The 24,076-nt window shown below is 49.0% G+C and overlaps 1 protein-coding gene across 1 annotated transcript in view; it reads right to left on the bottom strand.

Annotated features, from left to right (window-relative positions):
* The window catches only part of MYT1 (myelin transcription factor 1), a 34,870-nt gene that overhangs the window by 7,394 nt on the left and 3,400 nt on the right, over positions 1-24,076 (bottom strand). Inside the window, exons 3-16 of the mRNA XM_075721351.1 lie at positions 22,108-22,170; positions 21,063-21,312; positions 19,222-20,089; positions 18,463-18,597; positions 16,937-17,027; positions 15,183-15,296; positions 13,522-13,736; positions 10,714-10,838; positions 9,280-9,549; positions 8,376-8,530; positions 5,817-5,879; positions 5,515-5,583; positions 1,250-1,312; positions 571-654 (exon numbers count right to left, since the gene is read on the bottom strand). Of these exons, the coding sequence (XP_075577466.1) occupies positions 571-654; positions 1,250-1,312; positions 5,515-5,583; positions 5,817-5,879; positions 8,376-8,530; positions 9,280-9,549; positions 10,714-10,838; positions 13,522-13,736; positions 15,183-15,296; positions 16,937-17,027; positions 18,463-18,597; positions 19,222-20,089; positions 21,063-21,312; positions 22,108-22,170 (2,565 nt within the window). The remainder of the gene's footprint in view (positions 1-570; positions 655-1,249; positions 1,313-5,514; positions 5,584-5,816; positions 5,880-8,375; positions 8,531-9,279; positions 9,550-10,713; positions 10,839-13,521; positions 13,737-15,182; positions 15,297-16,936; positions 17,028-18,462; positions 18,598-19,221; positions 20,090-21,062; positions 21,313-22,107; positions 22,171-24,076) is intronic.

Raw genomic sequence — 24,076 nt, 5'->3', positions numbered from 1 at the left:
TCTGTTCACTTTGAATATTCAGCCATGGCAAAGACTCGACAAAACGCGTCTTATTCGGGGTAACTGGATCCTGACCCGACTCAGTACTGGATTGCTTCTATTTCTACCACGTTCCTGGGAGTTAAGGGAGCCCTCCAGCACCCCTCGCCTGCCCATTACTGCCTGAAAACCTGCAACATTTTGCTTGACTGTGGGGTTTTACCCTCATTTACAACACTGGTGGGTTTTTTTTGGGAATTATATAAAGCACAGGCAGGAGAGGAACTGTTCGTGCCCTACCAGCCTACCTTTCACATCTGCAAAAACAAATAAAAAAATACACCATTACCTCCCCATGACCCAGTTTTCCAATCAAAGTTCAAAATTACATCACCATTTTGGGGATCAGGGAAAAATTCCCCGGAAAGCAGCAGGAGAGCTTTGGCAGCACCCGCGCCAGCGTGGGCAGACGATGCTCCCAGCAGCACAAGCAAGGGGGGATGCGGGATGGATGCTGCTCCCCACGTAAATCTGTGCAAGGCAAGGGGGATCGAGTGAAAGGGGCCACTTGGGAGTTTTCTCCAGACTTACTTCATCAGCTCTGGGTCTTCTTTATCATCCTTTGTCGGGGTGATCTTGATCCCACTTTTCTTGGCACGAGGGCAGCCTGACAGACTGTGGTTAAAAAGAGAAGAAAGGCCTGTCTCACTGGCAGAATCACTGCATTTGCTATTCCCCTGCTTCAGTCATCTTTCCCTTGAATTTCGCACAGTGTTTTTGATCTCTCTCGTTTTGCAGCTTCACATCACGAGGAGAAGTCAGGAGGAAAAAAAAATATAATAAAAAATTGAGGGAGATGGACAGTAATTAATGGTGTCTAGATAAGAAGATATCTGCTAACAGCCTGCGATGTTTAATGGAATTGTTGAAACAGAAGGCCCAGCTCTCTGCTATTAATGCTCTAAAGTGATAATAGAAGTCATAAATAGGTAGCATTATTAACAGGAACATTGCATCAGCTAAAATCTGACCCTTTGTCTTTTATTCTGTTGAAGGGAGCTTCTAATCAGATGCTGGAAACATCAGAAAAAAAAAAAAAAAGAGAAGTCAGATTAAAGAGATGAAAATAAGCTTCAGTTGTCAGTAACATTAATGTTTTATTCAGAACTTTACAACTCTGCCCACTGCAGGGGAGAAAAAAAAAAAAAAAAACACAACAAAAAAAACCCAGAAAGAAGCTACAGAGAAAATAATTTAAGGGAGATCTTACCTTCTATGCGATGCATAATTTCCTGTTATGTGACCAGAGCCATCACAACCAGGAGTAGGGCACCTGCGGAGGAAAGGGATGCTCAGATTAGCCCGGGGATGCGAGCAGAGGATCGACGCTTTGTGACAGCTCATTTCAAAGAGAAATCTAGGAACTGTCAACACAGAAGCAGGTTTTTCTTCCTGCCCCTTCTGCCTCTGTAAGAACAAGGTGTGATCTGTAATATCCATGACACCAAAGTCAATGCATCGCTGCGTGATGTCGGCACTGGAGAGGAGCATCAGTGGGAAGAGGTGGGGATGTTGGGAGCGCGGCTGGTAGCTGCTCTCCAGCGGAGGGACGTGGGTCTCAGCCTCTGTCCCCACCATCATGAAGGGGACAGCTCAGGAGATGATAAGAAAGAAGCCAAAAAAAGACCTCCAGGACAGCGTCCGTCTTCCTGAGCAAGATGTAAGGAGGTGGCAGGTAACATCCAGGGCCATTGGGCTGGATGCAAGCATAGACAGGAGACCAGGAATATAGCCTAAATAGCCTACAACTCTGGACAACTTGGCCATCAAACTTTCTCCTCCGGGGCCACCTTGGCCAACACCAAAGGGAAGCCCAAGAGAAGGCCTCAGCTGAGTTCTGGGTGGTTTGGTGGGGGCTAGTCTCACTGGGGGCAAGCAGACACCCCACCCCAGGAGGGTCCTCAGAGTCCAAAACCATTTGATGCCTCTGATGGCAAGTAATGAAGGAACAGGAGGGAAAAGGTTAGGTTAACCTTGGGTCTCCTCCATCCATAACACCATGGGCAAGGGACAGGGGGGTCTGCAAGGGGACAGCTGCCTGTGGGACCTTGGGCTGGAGATCACCAGGTCACCACGCACGGTGCACCAGCAGCTTTTGGTGCTTCGGTGCAAAACCTGCCCCTCGGTCCTCAGCTGCTGCCATTATAAAGGGGTCTTTGAAGATGCAGCCATGATCATGGGTTTGAAGGTAAGCATCCAGCACTCCAGGAGGTGACTGAAAGCAAAGCCTGAAGAATAGTTGTGTGATCACACAAACCTGCACAAAGGCTAGCAGGGGCTGCAAGACCTACCGAGCGGCAACGAAGAGAATGGCACGAGTTAAGCACCGCATCATTAAGGGCGCAGAAGCGAGAAAGGTGAGGGGATATGAAGGACCACGAGCACAAAGATCTGCTCCAAATGCTGTAGGTGACTCGGCAGACATAAAAGTTGTCATGGGGACAAGGAAGAGAGGCGAGGAGTGCTCGCCGAGAATGTGCCTGCCAGTCTGCCAATTAGCCAGGGCTGTGTGAGTCAAGTGATTAGTACCGGGGGAGGAAATCCATGGTGCTGCCGCGGGACAAGCAGGGGGGGCTCAGCTGCTGGCTTCTGAGCCGGAGCGAGCAAAGCTGACGGTATGCCCACCAGCTTGCAGAGTGCCTTTTCTCTTCGAGGGAGGATTTTGCTGTGCCCCCACTTTCTCAATCCCCATTTTTAAAGCCACCGGTGCCTGGTTTGGTAGCACTGGTTGGTAGCCCACCGCAGAGCAGAGACCAATGCGTCTCCAGGACACTGCAGTGAACTGATGGGCAACACATGACGGTGCATGGGCAGCCCCCGAGGCCACTGCCTTTGGGCAAGCTCATGCCTGACCTAGGCAACGGTATAGTTGGGATGCTCTCTGGCCCCTGAGAGTCAACAGAGCAATGATTTCCACAGATGCCTTTATATCTGCAGCTTGGAAAACAGCCTTTTAAAAAGTCCTCTTTTATGTTTGTTAGAAAATATCAAAATTCTCCTCTTTGCACCAGCTCTGAGGGAGGGTTTGGCATTTGTGGGTCATTGAAGAGTCTCCATTGGCGAAAAAAATTGCCACCTCACCTAGGGAGGGAGAGCAGGGACACATCCTGGTCCCAGAAGGGTGACAGTGAGACTAAGTCAGGACCAAGGCTTGGCCTGCTCAGACCCAGGAAAACATAAATGCACATAGGTCTGGTGCAGTAAGAGAAGGGACACATCCAGCAGGACCCCAAGGAGGGTGCAAATTCTCCAACTCAGTTAGAAATGACAGGATTAGGAGATGACTGTGACATTTCCCTGTTACACGCTGTTAAAATAGAAAGCAAAACTATTTCTTTGTTGTTCTAGCTTCAGGGTGGGATGAAATTATGAAAACACTAACACCGAACTCCTTTTGCCTTTCAGGACTTTTAAAACAGGGAGAGAAGTGATTTGAGTTTTATTTTTAATTATCTGGAGACAAATCATACTGACAGAGACCTTTTATTACATGTTCCAGCCTAGAGCTATTTTTTTTTTTGTATTGGGGATATTAACCCCTGAAATAGAATTTATAATAGAAATACTGACATGGCCTTATCTGAAGTTGTGGAAAGTGATGACTGCGCTATCTGTAATATCTCCAAATCCTCTTCTCTTTCTCCCTCCTCTGCTCCCATCCTCACCAGGACACAGAAGAAAAAAAAAAGCAGTATTTGGGAAATAACACTAAAAAGCTTTGTTTTGGCCAGAAGTCTCCTGGTTTATATATATTGTGTATTTTGATGAAAAGCGCTGACATCGGATGCCCAAGGGGAGCAGGGGATGCTGCACAGCAAGGCTCGGCGCGATCCCTGGTCTCAGGGATGACCCTGTTTGCTTTTTCTCCGGGCCCTTACTGGAAATGGGCACTGTTCCTGAGAGCTTTCAATACATTTAATGCTAATTGCCTGATCACTGGGCTATTCTTTAAGGCTGTTGGAGAAACACCAGTTCAGCAAAGCTCTCTTAAGAGGTTCTCTCAAAATGTATATCGTCTATAATGCATGATTAAGTGTACTTAGCGCTAATCATGCGAGTCCTTTCCCTCCACTAGCATATTCTATTAATATCAACTAATCCAGCTACTTTTCTCCTCCTCTGTGATAAGGAGCAGGCAGTTAACAAACATTTTTCCTGGCACCAGCACCATCGGCGGCGGGGTGCAGAGCAGTCCCGGACCCACACTGCCCTCCAGGCCACCAAAAAGGGATTTGGGGCTTTACTGACTACCTTAATGACCAAAGGGGCTTCCATCTGACTTGACTGTTCTTACCATGGCTCCAAACATCACTGATTGCATACAGGACACAGGACTTTTTTATTTTTTTTTATGATGAGCCTTTGCAATGTGAAGTCCCCCATGAGGTTTTACTCTCGGTAGAGGCTCTTCAGTTATAGTTATGAATATCTCAGTGTCTAAATAATCCTGAAAGTGGATTCAGCAAAGCAGGGAGCTCAGAGAAGAATTGGCCTCCAAAAATAGGCCAGCTCCATGGAAAAAAATTCACAATTAGCTTTTCCCCAGAGATGTAGGTTGGATGGAGGAGGGTTCAGGTCCTCCCAGTGTCTCCATCTATTTTAAATACCATTTCTATTAAACCTGTCTTCAGGGGAGGCAACCTAAGAGAGAATTTAGGAAACCCTCTTGTGAAAAATAAGCTCCTAGTGAAAATGAGGAGCTTTGGGAAGACAGCAGCAAAGCTGAAAACAGGATTCAGAGGAAGATATTTGAATGAAAATATGAAGACCGGGTTCCTCCCATCAGGAGCAGAAATGGGAACAAAGAAATTCGTGTGCCTGTGAGCCCTTTGCCGCTGGCTCAGGATCTGGCCTCACCAAGTGTTTGCTTGCTCTCTCTTTCATTCCCTTGCAAATCAAACTCCCACGGAAATGAATAGGAACCTCTGTCACTGCATTCCAAACAACGCCTAAAATTCACCATAAAATTAGCATCCTAGGTTCTCCAAAAGAGTTGGCTTCTTTTCACTATGTCCTGGTGGTATTTTGCCAGCTGTGTCTCTACTCAAAAATAAAGCGTGTGCCTTTATCTAGGCTTTGGATTATTTGAGAGCCATACAAAAATGCTGAATGAACAGGGTTATGGCACAAACTAGGGAAACAAGAGCTTGGGAAAAGACGTTAAATGAAAAAGAAAATAGCACATGTCTACAGTGCCCAAAGGAAACCTTCCAGGGGTCCAGATTATTTCTGATCACTGTCGTGGTCCCCACCTCCCCAAAATAAGCCTTGCTCCGTGATGCTGACTCTTCCCAATGCAGCAGCTGGAGGCTGGGCTCCACCAGAGCTCCTCGCAGGTGGATTTTGATCGGCTCTTTGAAAGGAGAAGGGAGGGGATGGAAAAGCAAAAGCAGAGCAGGGCAGGGAGGGGGAAGAGAGAAAAAAGGGTAGAAAAAAAAGGAAAAAAAAGGAGTTCCAAGTTGAGCACAAACATACTTGAGGTCAGCAGAGTGGGCAGCCATGAGGTTTCTGAGGCTCTTGTCAGCAAGAGGACAACCAGAAAGGCTGAAAGAGAAGAGATGGAATATCTGGATAAGCAAAAAAAAAAAAAAAAAAAAAAAAAAAAAGGAAAAAAGGAAAAAGAAAAAGGGCCAGGGTAGGGGGGTGAGGGAGAGGGGCAACAGAAGGTCAGAGGTTGGGAGGAAACAGAACCAAACTATCCACATGGTCAAAAAATATACTAAAAGAAAAGAAAAGTTGTCTTTAGAGTCCGAACCATGAGAAAAAGGTCAACCCACCTGCGGTGAGAGGCATAGTTTCCCGTTATGTGTCCGCTGCCGTCACAGCCTGGGGTTGGGCAACTGGGCAACAACAACAACGAGTGTAAGTGCTGGAAAAGCAGGAATTCACCCGAGAGCCACGGATCTGCAAAACCAGCTGAGCCCTCCACAGGGTCTGTCTGCAGGGAGGCTCAGCCCAGCCCCAGTGCCAGACCCCTTCCACCGGCTCCTTCCATCGGACCTCGCCGTGTGTTTATATGGTTGCATGCAAATGAACCAGCTGTTTCCCTTTCAGCTCCCCTTCCTCCCTTTTTTGTTCCCCAAAGATCACAAGGATCCTGAAAAAAATTTGAAAAACTTGAAAAAATTCGTAGCAAATGTGAAGAAAGTGCTCAAAATACTTAGTTGCTTGGCTTGCTCAGTGGCAGTGGAAGTCTTAAGCAGCCTGCTGGGTGGCATGAAGGAACAGGCATGAACACCACTGCCTCAGTGCTGCCAATTTGGATGGGTTTTGCAATACTAAAGCTCTGGCTGCAGGACTCGGCTTATTCCCTGAAAGCAGCAGATTTCAGCTTTCTAAAATGATTTCTTTTTTTCAGCCTGTATAGCTGCAAAGAAAAGCTTGAAAACACTGTTCGCTCCAGAAAGGGAATAGAAGTAACCTCTGACTCATGTGCCTGGGAGCTCCTAAGCTGAGGACAGGCAGAAGCTGCCGCATCCCACCTACTGCCTTTGCCGGGCTGCGTTTCCCACCCGTCCCTCTCCACTGCCTCGCCAGAGAATTGCACTTGTGCTGGCAATGGAAAAAGGTGTCATCCCTTCTCGGTGTCCAGGGAATAAAATCCAGTTTGTGCATGAGCAGTGAGGCTCTGGCACAGTCGTGCCCTGCCTGCCTGAGGCCAGAGAGAGCAGGGATGTCCTGGGACAGCACGGGGATGTCCTGGGACAGCACGGGGATGTCCGGGGACAGCACGGGGATGTCCGGGGACAGTTTGGCCTGGCAGGTTGAGTCTTGGGGATGCAGCTATTCCCTGCTCACCCTTGAGTCCTTTTCACAGCCACAAGAGCACACAAACACAGTGAGCCCTGGAGCCAGCACTGATAGGAAGATGTTCAAGCAGCAGTGATGTATTGCTACGTGGTACCCGCTCGTGTGCCGACAGCAGGGCAGCGAGAAGAGAGAGGTGAGGAGCACCTTCATAGCGACTGCCATCAGTGCCTGGAGATGGCCCAAGAGCTGCACCCAGACACAGAGCATCAAACAGACACAGAGGGCAAGTCTGCTCCTGAGTTAACTACAGCTAATTCATTACAGCCCCGGGGCCAGAAAGGAACAAGGATGCTAAATGGGGAGAGAAGGCTCAGGGCTGCCCACAACACCATTTATTTATTCCAGGGTTGTTTCCATTTAGGAAATTTCTCTACCCTCATAATACAATTATACCACAGGAGGACTTCAGGGCTCTACCTCAGAAATTGCTATTCACATTGCTGCTGGGTTTTAACAAAGCCTTTAGAGCTTGCGTAGGGCGGCTGGTCTGCGCTTTGCTCATTCAGGGAAGGCGCTGCTGCTGCTGCTCTGCCCTCATGGATCTCCTCCCTGCCTGTCTGCTCCCTCGGCCTCCTGCTTGCGTAGCCAAATAACGAGCTACATTGCGTAAGGTCAGCAAAATTCCCGCCAGCTCTTCCCTGTTTAACTTACGGGAAGGTCAGATGCACAGGAAAGAGCCCCAAGCGCAGCAGATCTGCTGGGATGCCTGGGAGGTGAGACCTCCCCATCACAACCTCCAGACTGATCCCAGCCTGCCATTAGATCGGGGCCAGGTCCAAGCTGCAGCATTTGGGTCAGGCTCTAAACATTACCCGCTAGTTTGGGGGATCAGTGTGGATGCAGAGCAATACTCCATCTGAAAGAATAGACCTGGGTCTGTATTTCCACCCACCCAATGCCATTAATACGCAGATGTGAGTTTGGTTAAGATCTCTCTCCAATATAAGATGCAATCTTGCTGTAGCCCTAGTTCGTATTTCGTGGCCCTGCAGCATCACAGTGATGGGACTCATTGCTCTACGTTAAACAGCCAACAAGTCCTGTCTTCCCAACAAGGCACCTTGTGGTTCAACACCCCCATTGAGAAGGTACTGAGATCCCTTGGGTGCTCTTGGCTCCACAGCATCACCCAGTGTCCCAAAACAAGGGAGCAGGAGATTGGGCAGGCTCCATCACTGTGCCAGAAACAGTCTTGCAGGAAACCACCAGAGAAAACAGGCCCTGCAAGGAGGTTTCCACATGCACATCTGTGAATCCTGAGAGCACCGAGCTCCCCAGAAAGACCCTTTCATCACTGCAGAGTTTCAAGGCCATATGCCTCACTGATCAGCAGTTGCATGAGGATAGGGTTTCTCTTTGAGCTTTCATTTGAACTGCTTAGATGAGATAAGACCAATCACAGTAAGAAAGGGAACTACCTAATTTTTAAAATGTGTTTGCTAACAAATTGTGTCTCCTACCAGCCTGGCTGTCCTGCGTACATATTTTACACATTTTGGAGGAAGAGACAAGAAGGCAGGACTTACGTGAGCAGCTCTTTCTTGATGTCCTTGGAGAGGAATTTAAGCTTGAAGTTGGTTAAAGTAACTTCCCCTGGGTATTTTCGTTCTTCAAAGTTTTCCTCTGACACTTCCTGTTCATCAGCTTCCGAGGAGGCAAAAGAGTGAGCAGCAGGCTCTGACTGCAAGAAAACAGCCAGGAAAAGTGGTTGTAGTGGCGGTCATTGATGCTGAGCTGTGGTGGGAAAGGATCCCAGGTTCATCCCAGTTACTGCAGCATTGCCAACACTCCTGAACCCTTTGCAAGTGCCTTGAAGTACCCAAACCAGAGATCAAATCGCCTGCAATTTCCCCTTTTTCTAGGAGAAATGTGTAAAACACATCTGTACAGGGATTTACGCCTGGCTCTCCCAAGGTCTTGAAGGGATGCAGATCAGTGCAATCCCCCCATACTCATCCTCAGCAGCACCTGCCTCCCCACGGGCAGAGCAGCAGTGTGCTGCTGGAGGGCCAGGATGCTCACCCCAGCCAGGAGGTAATGGCTGGGCTCCCCCACCTGGAAGGATTACTGTTCAGTGGCACACAGGGCCATATCTGCTAATGGCAGAAATAAATCATCCTGGGGAACGTCACGAGGAGTGCCACTGGTGCAAATGAGGTGAAAGGATTTACAACGAAGAAAGCACTGCAGACCCAGGGCAATGCAAGTGGTGGGTTCTTCCTTGGCAAGAGCACCCCAACAGATCCAAGAGCATCTGCCTCCTGCCTGATTGTCCACAGCTGGTGGCTGGTGACAGTGACAAAGCTAATAATACTTCTAGGCTCAAAGGGCAAACTAGGGGTTCTGGGGGGAAATAGGACAACTGTGCAAGTAAACATGGCATTCAATCCCCCATGAGGTGTTATTTAAGCATCAAGAGTCACCGCTCACCTCTTCTGGCTCCTCTTCCCGCTGACGGTTTGGTTTAGTGTAGTCAATGGGCCCATCCCATTCATCCTGACGGGAGGTCTGGCTGGACTGGGGGGAGGTCATAGTGCTGCTTGTGGCACTGGTGCTGTTTTGGCGCTGGGACACATCTGGGGACTTCATGCTGGGGCTACTGCTGCAGCTGCTGCTGCTGGGAAAGGTGCTCTCCCGTTTGCGGTGCTTGTTCATACTCAAGTCCAGAGTCCCATTTTCATCCACCTCAATGTCCATGGACTGAAAGGTTTGAAACATGCCCAACGTTAGCAGCTGCCAGCAATTCCCTGTGGGCATCTTGCTCCCAATTGTCTTTTGCAGTGCAGGGGACAGGTTATTCATGTCCCATCCTCTCCACAGCCATAGAATCACAGAACGCTTTGGGTGGGAAGGGACCTTTAGAGCCCACCCAGCCCAGCCCCTGCAGTGCCAGGGACAGCTTTAACCAGCCCAGGGTGCTCAGAGCCCCGGCCAACCTGGCCTGGGATGTTCCCAGGGATGAGGCCTCCACCGCCTCTCTGGGCAACCCCTTCCAGTGCTTCACCACCCTCTTTGTAAAAAATTTCTTCCTTATATCCAGCCTAAATCTCCCCTCCTTTTGTTTAAAGCCATTACTCCTTGTCCTGTCACAACAGGCCTTGCTAAAAAGCTTGCCCCCATCCTTCCTGTAGGCCCCCTTTCAGCACTGCCAGGCTGCACTAAGGTCTCCCCGCAGCCCCCTCCTCTCCAGGCTGAGCACCCCCAGCTCCCCCAGCCTGGCCTCGTAGGAGAGGTTCTCCAGCCCTCGGGGCATTTTTGTGTCCCTCCTCTGGACCTGCTCCAGTCAGTTAGAAGGAACTGAATAAAAGGGATACTTTTTCATAAATATTTTCAGAAACATGCCATGCAAATGCTCTCCTCTACTATCAGTAATGTGGCATTTTGACTCAGTTGCTTGAACACAGGCATCTAGTGCCATGTAAGATGCCCCATGGCATCCAAAACATCTACCCAAGGCTGGGGGATGCACCATGGGACTTCTGGAAAACCTGTGTTCCTCTGAAAAATAGCTGGAGGTCAGCCTGGACGCAACTGGGGAATCTCAAATGGCATCAGATACAGATCAGTGAGCAACTGAAACCAGCCCTGAGACTCTGCTTGGGAATAATGCTCATCTGAGATGGGTAATTTGAACCATGATGCATCTCCATAACACACTAAGAGCCAAGATTGCCTCCTCCAAACTGCGTCACCCAAAGCAGCGAGCAAAAGGGTGGTATGTGATGAGTCTCTGCATTCCCTCTATATTTAAAGATTAAAATGAAAGGAAGGGTAAAACCAAGGTATTTCTCCCATCCCAAACTTCAAGTTTTAACCCCCTCTGCTGCGTGGTGATGCGGCGGTCCATGGGTATGCTCGGCTCACCTTGCCGGGGGCCTCTTGTTGCTTCGTGCTGAGATTCTCCGGCATTTCCCAGCAGCGCGTGGAGAGGTTGAGGATGGCAGTGGCAGCCATGTGCGCAGCCTCGGCGTCGTGGGAGTAGTCGAAGCCTGTGGAGGAAGATGAAGTGCTCTTCACGTAACTGCTGGAGGGGCTGTGGCTGGGGGAAGAGGCCTTTGGAAAAGGTTTGGCTGAAATAAAAAGAGAAAGAACAACACGAGGTTAATGTATAACCGGCACAGGCACCGGTGAGAGGTTAAGTCAGTCTGACATGGCTAACGTATTAGCAGTTCCAGGGGCAAACCTGTGGTTACTACCAAGCCACGGGCTATTTCGGTGCTGGGGATGTGCAATAGGAGCAGTGCTGGCTGCGACTTGTGCAATGGTCTCTCGGTGTGAAAACTTAATTCATTAACTGACTCTGCCATCAAGTCCCCAAAACATGAATGCTTTTCTTCATTAAAGCTGCTCCTCGTGGAAGCAGTCAAAGGAGAAAGCTTAGAGAAGCTTCGTGGCTCTTTTTTTGTTGTTCATAACTTATCTGCAGAGCTGACTTACGGGGAGATTTCTTGTAGCACGTTTGAAAACTTACATTTTAATAAAATTACATTAATAACAAAAGCATGGCCATGAAATACAAGCTTCTGGTGATGACACCAGTGAAATATGGATTTTCTGACAGCTGACATATCATTTAAAGATGCCTGAATAACAGGATTTATTACACCGCCACACGCGGCCGCGACACCACACTGTTACTGTATGTCACGGCACGCAGCAGTGCAACCCTGGCAATGCAAGCTCTCTTTACACCCTGTGAAACGAAAGCGAGTATTTCCCAGGGCTAATCCACAATAAAACTTGCCCTAACCTTGACCTTGGACCTGTTTAGGAGGGCCCTGACCCACACAGAGCCCCTCTGAAGTCAGTAGTTTCCAGGGTTGCAAACAGGGGATCATCTGATTTTCAGCAGTCACAGGATTGTATTCTGAATCAATTAGCAAAATCTTCAAATTCTTAATTCATTTCACTATGCCCTTTCGCCCTTTAGTGGGAGTCTCACCCAGGGAAGACTGGTGAGCTTTGGCCCGATGATGGCGAAGCAGCAACACAACCTTGGTTGATGCAGCTACAGAGCAAAGCGATTTCATTATTCCCAGTACAAACTCGTAATATAAGACACTATAAAATGCTAATCTTCCCGAGGACTGCTTTCTTCCTTGTTGTGTGCGTATATAATGCATATTGACATTAATGGGAGTTATGCACACACATGCAGTGGAATATAAATCCCTCTGGATGAAGATCTCTTTAAAATAAGTTCTCAGTGAAAGGAACAGATTTCCCTGCTATGATTGGCAATCATATTCATCTTGTCGCTTTGATTAACTCACTGGAGGTTTGCCCAAATGGTTATTCTTGTGTATGGCTGCTTGTTTTCGAGTCCGGTTTAATCCATGTCTTTGCGGCGGGGTGTGGGTATTTGCCAGCCCAACCTGACAATATCCAGGATCGTGAGATGCCAATTTCACTTTCACACCGTAGGCTCAGCAATGCTTTTCCATTTCATAAGTATTTCTACCACTAATAGACTCGCAATCAGCAAATTAGTAAAATAAGTGATGAGAAAAAATAGAAAGGATTATCCTAGTGGGTCTGCTGGAATTATTTTTGTCAGTACAATTACCCTGAAAATTCTTTGCTAATATTGCAAATAACACAATCTATTCAGCAAGAGAATCACTTGTGCTGGGAAACAAATTACTTTTCCATCAGCCCTAACCCAGGATGACAGTGGCAGTTGTGCTCTCTGGCCTCCATCCAATTTCATTGTCTGATCCCTTACAGATTTAGTACTGTAATAAAGGGCGCTTCCATTGTAGTGCAACAACCGGGATGCTTTCAAGTACGAGCACTTTTTAGAGAGCAGCTGCATCAGGATTAAACAGGATTGTGGAAGTGGGATTAGCCAGACAGAAAGCCCTCTTGAGGCTGCTGACTTCTGCAAACTGAGCTCCTAAATCTTTTTTTTTTTTTTTTTTCCCCTCAAAAAGATGTCTTCAGGTACACATTTGGTGTCAAAGGGAAGGAGGAGGCTTAACATCAGTCTGCGGCGGCTGGCTCCCCGTGCAGATTCCCTCCTGCTCCTGACAGCCCAGCCCCTGAGGGTTTATTTAGCCATTTAATTTTCACCCACGCTTTCGTTGCACAGTGTCATAACCAGTGCAAGGTCCTCGGTACAGAGCGGAGGTGGGTGGCTACGGTAGGAAAGAGCTGGGAGATAGGAGGTGGGTGATCAATAGGTAGCAGAGCTGGAGAGCAGAGCACAGCAGAGAAGACAAATGGGCGGAGTGGGTCATATATAAGATGGAAGAGAAGAAAACTATAATCCATTTAGCTAGATGAGGAAAGACAGATCAATAGATATGAACTGCAAAGCAGCGGGGACCGACTGAGGACAACTGTGTAACTTATCCCACCTAGAGACATCTCTCAGATTAATGTTCCCACCACTCGATGCAATTCTTCCCAAAGCCGAAGCCAAAGCGACTCTCCCCCAAGCAAAGCTTTACCGGCAGCCGTGGGCTCCTCTCTCTACCATGTACGTGCCACAGGACCCATCTTCGCCTCCCCCATCCCCATTTCTCCCCCTGCTTCGCAGCAGCAGGAGGGATCCAGTGACTCAGCTGGATCCAGTCTCCCATCACCCCAAAGCCACGATCCCAACAGCCTCGCGACACGCCGAGAAAGGCAGAAAATGCAAAACCCAGCCCATCCCTGCTCCCAACTTACATTTAAAGGCTTTAGGTGAGGTTTCGCTAGTCTGAATCTTTGGGGCAAGCATGCGTTTGCCAAAAACCTGAGCATCAAAACTTGCATAATCGAAGGTGACCTTGGAGTACTTCTCCAGCTCCTTGGCCAGGTTGGCCCGGGGGGTTGCTGGGACCATGTTGGGCCGGTAGCTTCCATACTGAGGGATCTCCAGTTGCTTCACAAAGCACATAGGCCTGAGGATGAAACAAAGAGCAGCAGTGATTTCTCTTTTCCTTGACAAGATGGTTGTTGGGAGGGGACTGGACACGACGGGGACGCGTAGCTGCACCTTGTCCCCAAGGGGTTACTGGGGAAGAGGAGGCAGCAACAGCTCTTTTGCTCTCCCTCAGCAAGTCTGCATCTGGTTTGGGTCTCTTAGATTCCTTTTTGTGTTTTTCCCCTTTTTTTTCCTTTTTCTTCTCTTTTTCTCTTTTTAGGCAAAACACTGAGGTGTCGATCTCATGCAAAACAATATACTTGCAGGCTGCCGTGGTGTGGCAGCAGTTTTCCAGCAGTGGTAAAAACTTGGGCATCACTCGCCTATGGGACCCATGACGGCACACAAAGGTGTGAGGACCCCAGTTTAGCTCCACTCCCCACTGCGGATTCATTGCAAAAGCACCAAGGGTCTCTCCCCTGCCTGCAGAGTCCCTCTTAAAGACCTGCTTCTGCTGGGCTGCCTATCATGAATCAATTTGTCTTGCATATAAATTGTATATAAATGGCCTATTGTTATTCTCCTTCCCGTGACCTCTTTCCACCAGCGAGTCCTCAGAGCGGGAGCTCCTTGGAGCATGGACCATCCTCGTGATGCGCTCAGAGCGCTCTGCACCTGGCGTGGGCTCCGCTGCAAATAAATAAGTAATCGCCCTAAATGGCCCTTCCAAAGCACCGAGTGTTGGTGCACCAGGGTGCTCAGCTGTCCTGGGGAGCAAATAAATAAATTAATCGGACCTCGCTGCCTTTGTGGGAGTGCTGCTCAGGGCTCGTACTGCGGTTTTTATCCTGCTCTCGTTGCAAAATAACTAACCATATTACAATCCATCTGTAGCCTCATGAATCACATCAGCTACGGAAGCCAGCATCTATCAGGGACATCCTTAATGTGAGACAGCCCTTTCTCTCAGGAAGATAGAGACGGGTGAAATAACAAAATAAATGCTACTGGTTTGGAAACGAGTGGCAGGTTTCTCTCCTCTGAACCGTGCGGGCTAAGGAAGAAAAGCGGGTGAACTTACGCAAAACTGCCATTGAGTGATTTATATGTAGCCTAAATCTCCTCCCCCGCCTCCCTGAGCCCACCCTACTTATAATGCTAATATAATAGCCATCATTCTCTGGCAGTTTGCGTTGCAGAGCAATCGGCACAAATGCCTTCTGCTGCACTGGTAAAACCTTTTGGCCTGTAGCCTCAGCATTAATTGATGCTACAGAAGCAATTCATTGTCCTCAATGCCCTCTCTGGGATCATCAATTAAATATCTCCCCACCTTGGCGAGACCTATGATCATAATAACAGGACTCAGCAGTATCAAGATACAGCCGGAGGGAGCTGTGACGGCTGCTCTTGCGAACGTGGCATCGTGGGGAGGGCTGGGGCAGCGTGGTTACGCGGCGCTGGGCTTCGCGGTCCCATTTACCTGAGTATCCGGTCAGAATTGGAGCTGGTCTTCGAAGGATCACCAGACTGGGTTTGTTGCTTTTCATGCGATTTGGCTAATTTTTCAGCAGCAGCAATGGGGCACCCAGATAAACTGTGTTGTTTTGGGGTTTTTTGTTTTTTTTTAAAGGAGAAAAAAAAAAAAAAGAGAAGGTAACCAAGCATGAGGGACAAGCATGAAAATCTTTGTTTCAGGGACCCAGAGCTGCACTGAGCCCATGAGAAAAGTGTTTGCATTTAAATCCTTTTTTTTTATTATCATTATCCTAGCTTGCTTTTAGTCTTGGCAAGCAGCAAAGCAGCCAACCATCAAGTGCCAAATCTCTCCAGGATGAGCCCTGGAGCATCCCCAGGGCCCGGCGGTGGATCAAGAAGGCAGCTCACCGGGGCTGAGCACAGCAGGGGCAGAAAGGGACGGGCTGGTTTCTTTGAGTGCTTTTAGCAGTTAAATGGCATTTTTGATTTGTATTTATTTGGATCTTTTGCAGGGGCTGTTTGAAGGAAGCCTTCTGAGGGGCTCTTGCGGGGAAACATTTGCACTTCTGATGTGCACGGCTGCCAGCGTGTCAGTGCCTGGGGGAGGTCGGGGGCTGTAATGGCTTTTGCTCACACATGCCCTGCGCATGAGCCTGGCTCTGCCTCTTTCGGACAGCTCGACTCTTACGGTGATTGCTCAGGGAAGGTAAAAAGCCCTCACAAGCACAGCCCGCATGCTCCCAGCCAACTCCAAACCATCACTGGCACCTTCATCACCAGAGCAGCCAGCACCGAGGGAACCCCAGCCCAGCCCCATGTGAAATTCAGGGCCCTGACCCCACCAGGTCTCAGCCCAAACCGCTGTGCCCAAAGCTCATTCCATAACCCACTAACACCAATGGATCACCTTGATCTCACTGCAATTGCTTGCTGCCTGCACCAAGCCAAGCTTCTCAATTAACCAAGCAGATTTCCCTAATTTTCCTCTAGGAGCTACGGCTAAAACGAAACATCCACCAGCCTCCTCCATGGCTGAAGGAGTAACGACACAAACGCACCTCGTGCCTGCAAACGCATCGACATGAGCAGAGCCGTCACTCTCGGCCAATTAAGCTCAAGTGCAACGAATGGTAAATCATAAATTCATGAGGGCATCCCTGTAGCACAAGCTAGTCTGGCTTTTTGGAAGGTTTCTAGCTTTTAAGTGCAACCATCCCCTCCGCTTGCAGCCTTCCTGTTTATAGAAGTGCTCAAGATTAACTGAAGCCAGAACATGGGGTATAGTTACAGATCCCAAAGTGCAACCCCGTCCCCTCCTGAGCACATCTGGGCTGAGGTCCTACAGCAAGAGGACCTGAATTCCCAGCTCATCAATATTGCGGACTGATTTCAGCCTAAATATTGTGGAAATACCTAGAAATTCAGCCACACCAACACACATGAACATCACCTTCCAGTCAGCCTCACCAGGCTCCCTCTGCTTCCATAGCGCCAAGCCCCTCTTCCACGAACCCCCACCTGCACCTACCCCTCCATAGTCCCACCTGCGAGCCAGGAAGCGTTGCTCTGCTCTCTTGCCCAGCTAGAAATCACTGCCCCGTCTTGCTTTCTCACATTAATCTTTGTCTTAGGGTCATCCCTACTTTGCCCATCTGAGTTGCACCATCTCTCAGTACAAAGGGAAAGGCAAGGCTTTTGGGAATGGTTGCCCTGCTGCTACCCTTGCCCTGGCTGTTACGGAGAAGTCAAAGCTGGTACCTCCTGTGCGTGTTGCGGTTGCTGTTGACGTGACCCTGTCCTGTGCAGCCTGGCGTGGGGCATTTCAACACGTTCTCGTGCATCGCCAAGACTTCAGAGCGAGAAGGGGAAGGGGAGAGGGGAAGGGAAGCAAAAACAACTTGATAAAAATCAGAGGAAAAAAGAAAAAAAAAAAAAAAGACAAAATCATCAAGTCTTGTACGCTGGTTTCCTAGAAATCAGGGAACGTGAAATGCTGTAATTAGAATTCATCTGTGTAGAGAAAAAAAGATTTACAAGGCAGCAGTGCTCAGGTCAGCACTAGATTAGCATCTCTGCACACAGCTTGGGCTTTCTCCTCGTTTGCTGATTGCAATCTGGTTTCCCCCATCCAGCCCCTCCCGCCCACCGCTGTTTTGGAGCCAGGTCTCCCAATTTCAGGTAGTTTTAAGTGATTGAAGTTTTATCTCTGCTTTTATCCTTAGAACTAGTCTTTGTTTGATTTTTTTTTGTTGTTGTTGTTAATTTTAATCTTCAGGATTATTGCTTCCTGAAGCACTGACCTTAAAAGTAAAGAAAATAATTTGATTTGCAAGCTTTTCTAAAGTACACAGCTTGTGTTAGTTATTTATTAATATTTTTTTCTTGCATTCAAGCTTGTGCGAAGATAGCTGTACTTTCTCCTTATTTGCTGCAGTTCTGTGTTTATGGCAGGTCTGCAACCTTTGAAATTACTGATAAGGAAGGGTTCCTTTTTTTTTTTTTTTGTCTCTTATGCCATTATCATAAACATACAACATTGATTTTTATGTTTATGCACAGGGAAAGCTATTTAGGATGCTGATAGAGAGGTAGAAATAAAATATCTCTATATATGTGTGTATATGTATATAAAAATCTGTTATGAAGATGATAAATATTTTCTGTGGAATAGATGAATCTCAGTATAGCACCTTGTGAATTTTACAGCAATGACAGTATAGGAGGAAATTCAGCTATCCTGCATGTCCCGAATGACTCCTCTCCTTTGCTGTACAGCAACACCTTCAGCACATTTGGACAGCAGGAAAGAAGAATTTCCCCTTCTTCCCAATGTGATATCCCAAATAAAGAAAAATATGTGACATTCAATGTAAAGATGGGAACGGCTTAACACACCTCTGGAGGCGGGCATCATTTTAAAACACCTCTTGATTTTCAGAGAAGGGACCTCATTCTCCACAGGATGGTGCTAAAAATCTTTAAGAAGGGTAGGACTTCCTCGTAATCTCCATAGCATTTCCCATGAAGAGCGATAGCACTTTGGTGGATAGGGGCATCCCAGAACAACTTGGAAAAGCACCATCCCATACCAGAAACTCCATTATATGCCAAGGACTAACATCAGGCTTGCGCTAGGGACTTGGTCATAAAATTCACATCATTTGGGACTATTTGGAGTGCTCATTGGCCTTGAGAGGGCTCTACCCATCAGGTGTGAAAATCCCCCTAGGAAATAAGGCTTCAGACTAATTTAAGCAAGCCTTGTGATCCCACCATGTACTCACTCTCAGGAGGGATCCTGTCTTTGTGCGGACAACCAGAGAGGCTGCGATGGTGAGGGTAGAGTCCCGTGACATGGCCGGTCCCATCACAGCCGGGAGTCGGACATTTGATTTCTCGCTTCTCGGGTCTTGAGGGATCTAGGGATTGTGGGGAAAGGGCGGTGGGAAGCAGGTTAGTGGATTTGGAGGGGAAGAGGTGGAAAGGAGAGAAAAATTGCCGAGGATGCTTCCCACTACTTTTCCAGCCAAACAGGGAGAAACCTTTGGGTTTGGAGGTTTTTTTCCCTGAAGGTGGAATTGTAACACTGGAATTTTCAAAAATTAGAGTCAACAAAGCAATTTGAGTAGCTAACCCAGCTAGGAGTGTGGAGCAGCTCACACTGACCGAGCAGGCAGCCCAGTTCAGCACCCGGGGGACTCTGCAGCCCCTGCCAAGTCCCTCGTGTTGCTGTGGCTGGACTCCTACCACTACTTTAAAACCCACTTGGATTTTAAACCAGCCCTACTGACCAGGCTGAGATTTTCAAGGCCAACAGGCAATTTAGCCAGGCAACTCTCCTGCTGAGATGTAGAGGACACCATCGTTTTGTGCATTCACTATTGACCTCTAGGATGTCCCCATCCTTCTGGGCATTGAGGATTTGTAGCTAAATTCCCTCTGTGGGCTGTGAAACCCCCCCAGCAGCCTAGTTTTCATGGGGTGCTGAGCAAATTCAGCCGGGGACGGGAAGGAAGGAGACATGTGAAGGCTCATCCCCGTACCTTTGCCGTAGTAGCTCTTTCGGATGCTGTCCAGCGGTTTGCTCTGTTTCTCATCCACCTGGAAGTGCTTTACGTGCTCTCCTGGCAGCCGGCTGGGCTCCCGCACAATCTTCACCTGCTCAGCCTTCAGTGCGATGGCTTGTTCCAGCAGCCCCAGGTTCCCCCTCGTCATCATGTCATACATCTCTGACTCGTCGGTCACTGCCGATTTCTGGGAGCGGGCATCGTCGTCTTTGTCGTCATCCGACCGGACCTCCACGATGACTGAGTACTCGGGCTTCGGGCTGAACTGCCCTTCACAGTGGCTTTTCTGGGTGTCCTGAGAAGTGTGAGGAGCTTCTTCGCAGATCACTTCAGGAGCCATCTCCTCCTCCTCTTCATCCTCCTCTTCTTCTTCCTCTTCCTCCTCCTCTTCTTCCTCTTCCTCCTCCTCCTCCTCATCTTCATCCTCCTCCTCCTCATCTTCATCCTCTTCTTCTGCTTCAGCCTTTTGCAGTTTGCAGGACTCCTCGCAGGTCGCATCATCCCGGTGCTCCAGACACAACTCGCTGCTGCGTTCGCTGGTGACCTCGATGACCTCCTCCGCATCCTCCGTCTGGATAATGATCTCCTTGTCGCACTCCTCGTCCACTAACTCCTCTCCCGCATCCTCATGGACCAGGTGCACAACGTTGGATGGTGGCTTGGAGACCTGCAGCTCAGCTTCAGGCAGCTGCCCTTCGATGGCAAGGGTTTCCTCCGCTATTTGGCCTAGGTTTAGGAGAGAGTTGGCGATTATTTCTTGATAGCTGCTATAGTTGGCCTTGCTGGGCCCAGACGTACTTGTTGCCGTGTTTTGTCCATAATGGGTCGATTTTGCTGGGCTTCTCTCTGAGGGGGGGGAAGAAGGAAAAGGGGAAAAAGAAAGAAAAAAAAAGGAAAAGAAAGAAAAAAAAGGAGGAAAAGAAAAAAAAAGGAGGAAAAGGAAAAAAAGGAGGAAAAGGAAAAAAAGGAGGAAAAGGAAAAAAAAGGAGGAAAAGAAAAAAAAGGAGGAAAAGAAAAAAAAGGAGGAAAAGGAAAAAAAAGGAGGAAAAGGAAAAAAAAGGAGGAAAGAAAAAAAAGGAGGAAAGAAAAAAAAAGGAGGAAAAGAAAAAAAAAGGAGGAAAAGAAAAAAAAAGGAGGAAAAGAAAGCAATTGTATAAGCTTGTAAACATCTCTTTTACTTAAGCTTAATTGAAACCAGAGCCTGGCAGATACCCCTGGAGCTGCCTAATTTACTGCATTTGGGAATGGCAGGTAAAAAGGGGATTTCCACTGGAAGCTTTCGCAGGGCTCAGATGCGCGCCGCTTCCAGCCCCCCCACCCATCAGCAGCCATCTGGCCCCCTCGCTCCCAGCGCTCCCCAAGCCAGGGGCTCCAAAATGGGGAGCGACACAGTGCCAGGATCCCGGCTGGACACCCAGCTCGTTTGCCTGTCGCTCCTCCCGCAGAGCGGCCGGATCCGGCCAGGGGCACGGCTCCTGCACCGGGGAAGGCAGCTGAGCCCCTCGAGGCACCGGTGCGGGACCCCGGCTGCCTTCCCCGCCGCCGCCTGAGCCACGCGGCGAGCTCCTCCGTGCCTTCCACGGGTCTTTCCCCAGGGAGCATCCCTGATGGAAAAGCCCTCATTTTTAAGACACCAGAGATAATCTGTGCATATCCCCTCAGCTTAACCAGAGCTTTGCCGTTGCGCTTCCACCAAACATAATAATTGAAGGACCCATCCCGTACATAATTCAGAGGAGCTATAACTCCTGGTTATTAACACTCCCTGCCCTTTATTCATCTGCAGAACGCAGCTCTGCAATCAATAATGATAAAGCACCTTCTGCCGGCTCGGGGCTGCGGGTCTCCTCCTGCTCCACCGCCTCCGCCTCGTCCTCCTCCAGCGTCCCCTCCGACTCGTCGGAGCCGGACTCCTCCTTCACCTCGGCCTCCTCGCTGCCATCGCTGTCAACGTTGTAGCCTTCATCCAAGGCCAGCTTGAGCGGATGGGATTTTCTCTTCGACACCAGATGTTCGGCCTCCGCATCCTGAAGTTTCCTCTTCTTTGCTAGAGGGCAGCTTTGTAAACTGCAGATGGGAGCAAGGAGCAGAGAGGAGGCATTGCCGAGTGAGAAAGGCATGGCTATGGCATCTGAGCCGGTTAGGCAAAGGCAAGTGGGACAAATACAAAAATACTCAAAAAAAAAAAAAAATTTCATCCAGCAGCCCAGACTTTTAGCTGTTTTAACCCTTCATGACCAGAACTGCTCTCAGACCTTGACTTTGTGCAGCTTTGTCAACTTTACTCAGAAGCCAGCGCAAGGATGCTGGGCTGAACCCAGCAGTCTGGCCCATGGGCAGTTGTTGTCCAGGGAGCAGCAGGACCAACAGCTCCCAGCACCACTGTTGGTGATGGCCACCCAGTGCCACCATGAAACCAGGCAGGGGATGCAGAACCGGCCCCTGAGGCATGGTCACCAACCACTCCAATTTCACCATTATAGGGTGTTGAAAGCCATCACTTAAGGCTGGCCTGGCCTCGAAGGCAGCCACTGTGCTCTCATTTCCCCTCCCTGTCCATAAAGGCACCAAGCAGACCAAAATCTCTGCCTGCCAACAGCTCCCATCAACCCCAGGTGCCTGAGCCAGGTACTTCTGCCTTGGTTTGGGGTCTGTGGGAAGGCTACTGTTAGCCTGGTGAAGCTAAGGATCCTCGGGCTCCCTCACGGACTGATGGAGAGACAGAAAAGTGGCTCTTTGGTAGGCAGATTTGGGGCAGGTGAGCGGGGTTGCTGCTCTGAACCAGCCTCTCTCCAGTGAGCATCTCTCTTTGGGTTTTTTGCTGGCATTTTTCCATCCTCAATACCTCTGACCCAGCCTTACCTTCTGTGTCTTGCATACTTTCCACGGATGTGTCCTGAGCCGTTACAGCCTGGGGTTGGACAGCTTGAGAGGGAAACAAGCAATGATCAAGAACAGCAAGAGGACTTGGAGAATTCGTTTTTAATTAGAAGTGTATAAACGATGGTCAGTTAAACAGGTCCTGTGCACAAGGAACAAAATAACTACAAAAGGGAAGATAATTTCCCTCAAATGGTTCAGCTTGTCCCTTTGAATTCCAAGTGAGGAGGGCAGGAGAGCAGCCTTGCAGCTTGCTAAAAATTAATGAAATGACTCACCCCATTTAATTAGATGAACTGTTCATTATAGTTTTATGAGTATGTTTAATTAAAGATTTGCATGTGTAAGAGCAAGCTTTTAAAAAGCAGACAACTACTGCTCTCTGCCTCCCCACTGCCACTCTTGTTTTCTTTTTTGCTGGTGCAGGAGGAAGACATGGGCTTTTCCCTTATCTGATGGCTTATCAGGGCCCCGGGGTTCCTTGCGGTAAGAAATGGGTGGCTTTTTGGAGAGAGCAGGCTGGAGTGGGTCGAAGAGGTTTTAGCCAGAGCACATTGAGTGGAGATCACCGGGACAACAATCCGCAAAAGCCCTCAGAGCCTCACTTTTGGGGAACGGATGCAATTTAGGTAACCAGATCTCCCAAATCCCTGCATTTGTTCCTGCTGCTCTGCAGAAGAGGACGAGTTAAAGATTTCCAGGGAGCTCTGGGCAGCACTCGCAGCCACTCCTGCCTTTGCCATGGGCTGCAGCGATGCAGCCTGCTTGCTGCATCCCTGGGCGCGGGGCTGCGCGCCTCCCCTGCAGGGGTAATTAGTCCCAGCTCCAGGAGCTATAAGGGCTCCAGATAAGAAGCATTAAAGCAAACATTTTCTGGCAAAACCAGATTATGGCATTGATTAGAGGATGCCCAAGTGACTTGCCTGACGTCTGAGGAATTCTGGAATCATGTAGGATTAATAACCTCATTTAACACCGTATCACCCTCGGCCTGGGAAGTTGGAAGCGCTAATGAAATCTCTTGATGACAGTGCAAAGGGAGAAGGCATCGCCAGCCCAGAGGGGATCTGGCCAGCCTGTTATCCTTGGAGTAAAAGACACGGGACAATATTAAATAGTACCAAGTGCCAAGTCAGGCTTTAGGGACTCAGAATTTCTGCTCTCAGCAGAGAGCTCAGCCCTTGCAGAAAGCTAAGGATAAGGAGGATCCGAGTGCGCTAATGGATGCAGCAGCTCTGGGTGCACCGGTGGGTTATTAATGGCTCAACTCCCCAGAACACCCTGCACAAGTCATATCGCTGTATTCAAAGCATATAATTCAACCCAAAACCAGGACAGGAAAGGGCTACTGAACTGTCAGGGGAGCAGGAATCCTTCCTTCGGGGAGACCGGCTTGCTTTAGCTTAGCAAAGGTAATGCTAAGAGGGCAAATGGCAGCAGCACGTCCCCTAAGGGGACACGGCTTTCTAGATGAGGCGGATGTGTGGCGGTGGGTGTAAGCTGCACCTCCTGGCCCCTCCAAGATGAAATCCCCCCCTTCCTGCTGTCCCCTTTGCTCGTGGCCCAATTTCAACCCGAGATGCTGAGCCTCCTCCAACGCCATCGCCTGGGGGACGCGTCCCAGCTTTTTCGGCGTGCACACGCAGCCTGAGCCCCGCCGTGCCTGGGGTCTTGCCTGCCAGCGAGGCATCCCTTCCCAAGCAAAATGCTCGAGGTCGTATACAAGAAGATCTCGTCCTGCTAACGGTGTAATTGGAAGAGGGAGCTCCCCCCTTCACTGCTCCCTCTGCTGATGATCTGAAAGTCTATTTAATTTTAATTGCCCTCAGTCACGACTGAGACTGCTCTGTCCTGAGCAGCCCCAGACACACTTTAAGCGACTGCGCGCCAAAAGACAGAGCAGTGTTTATGTTACCAGTGACTTGCCTGAAAAAGGCCTTATTCAGTGGGA

This window comes from Pelecanus crispus, chromosome 14 (assembly GCF_030463565.1).
Source record: "Pelecanus crispus isolate bPelCri1 chromosome 14, bPelCri1.pri, whole genome shotgun sequence".
NCBI classification, from domain to species: Eukaryota; Metazoa; Chordata; class Aves; order Pelecaniformes; family Pelecanidae; genus Pelecanus; species Pelecanus crispus.
This window is presented reverse-complemented; position numbering and strand designations above follow the sequence as displayed.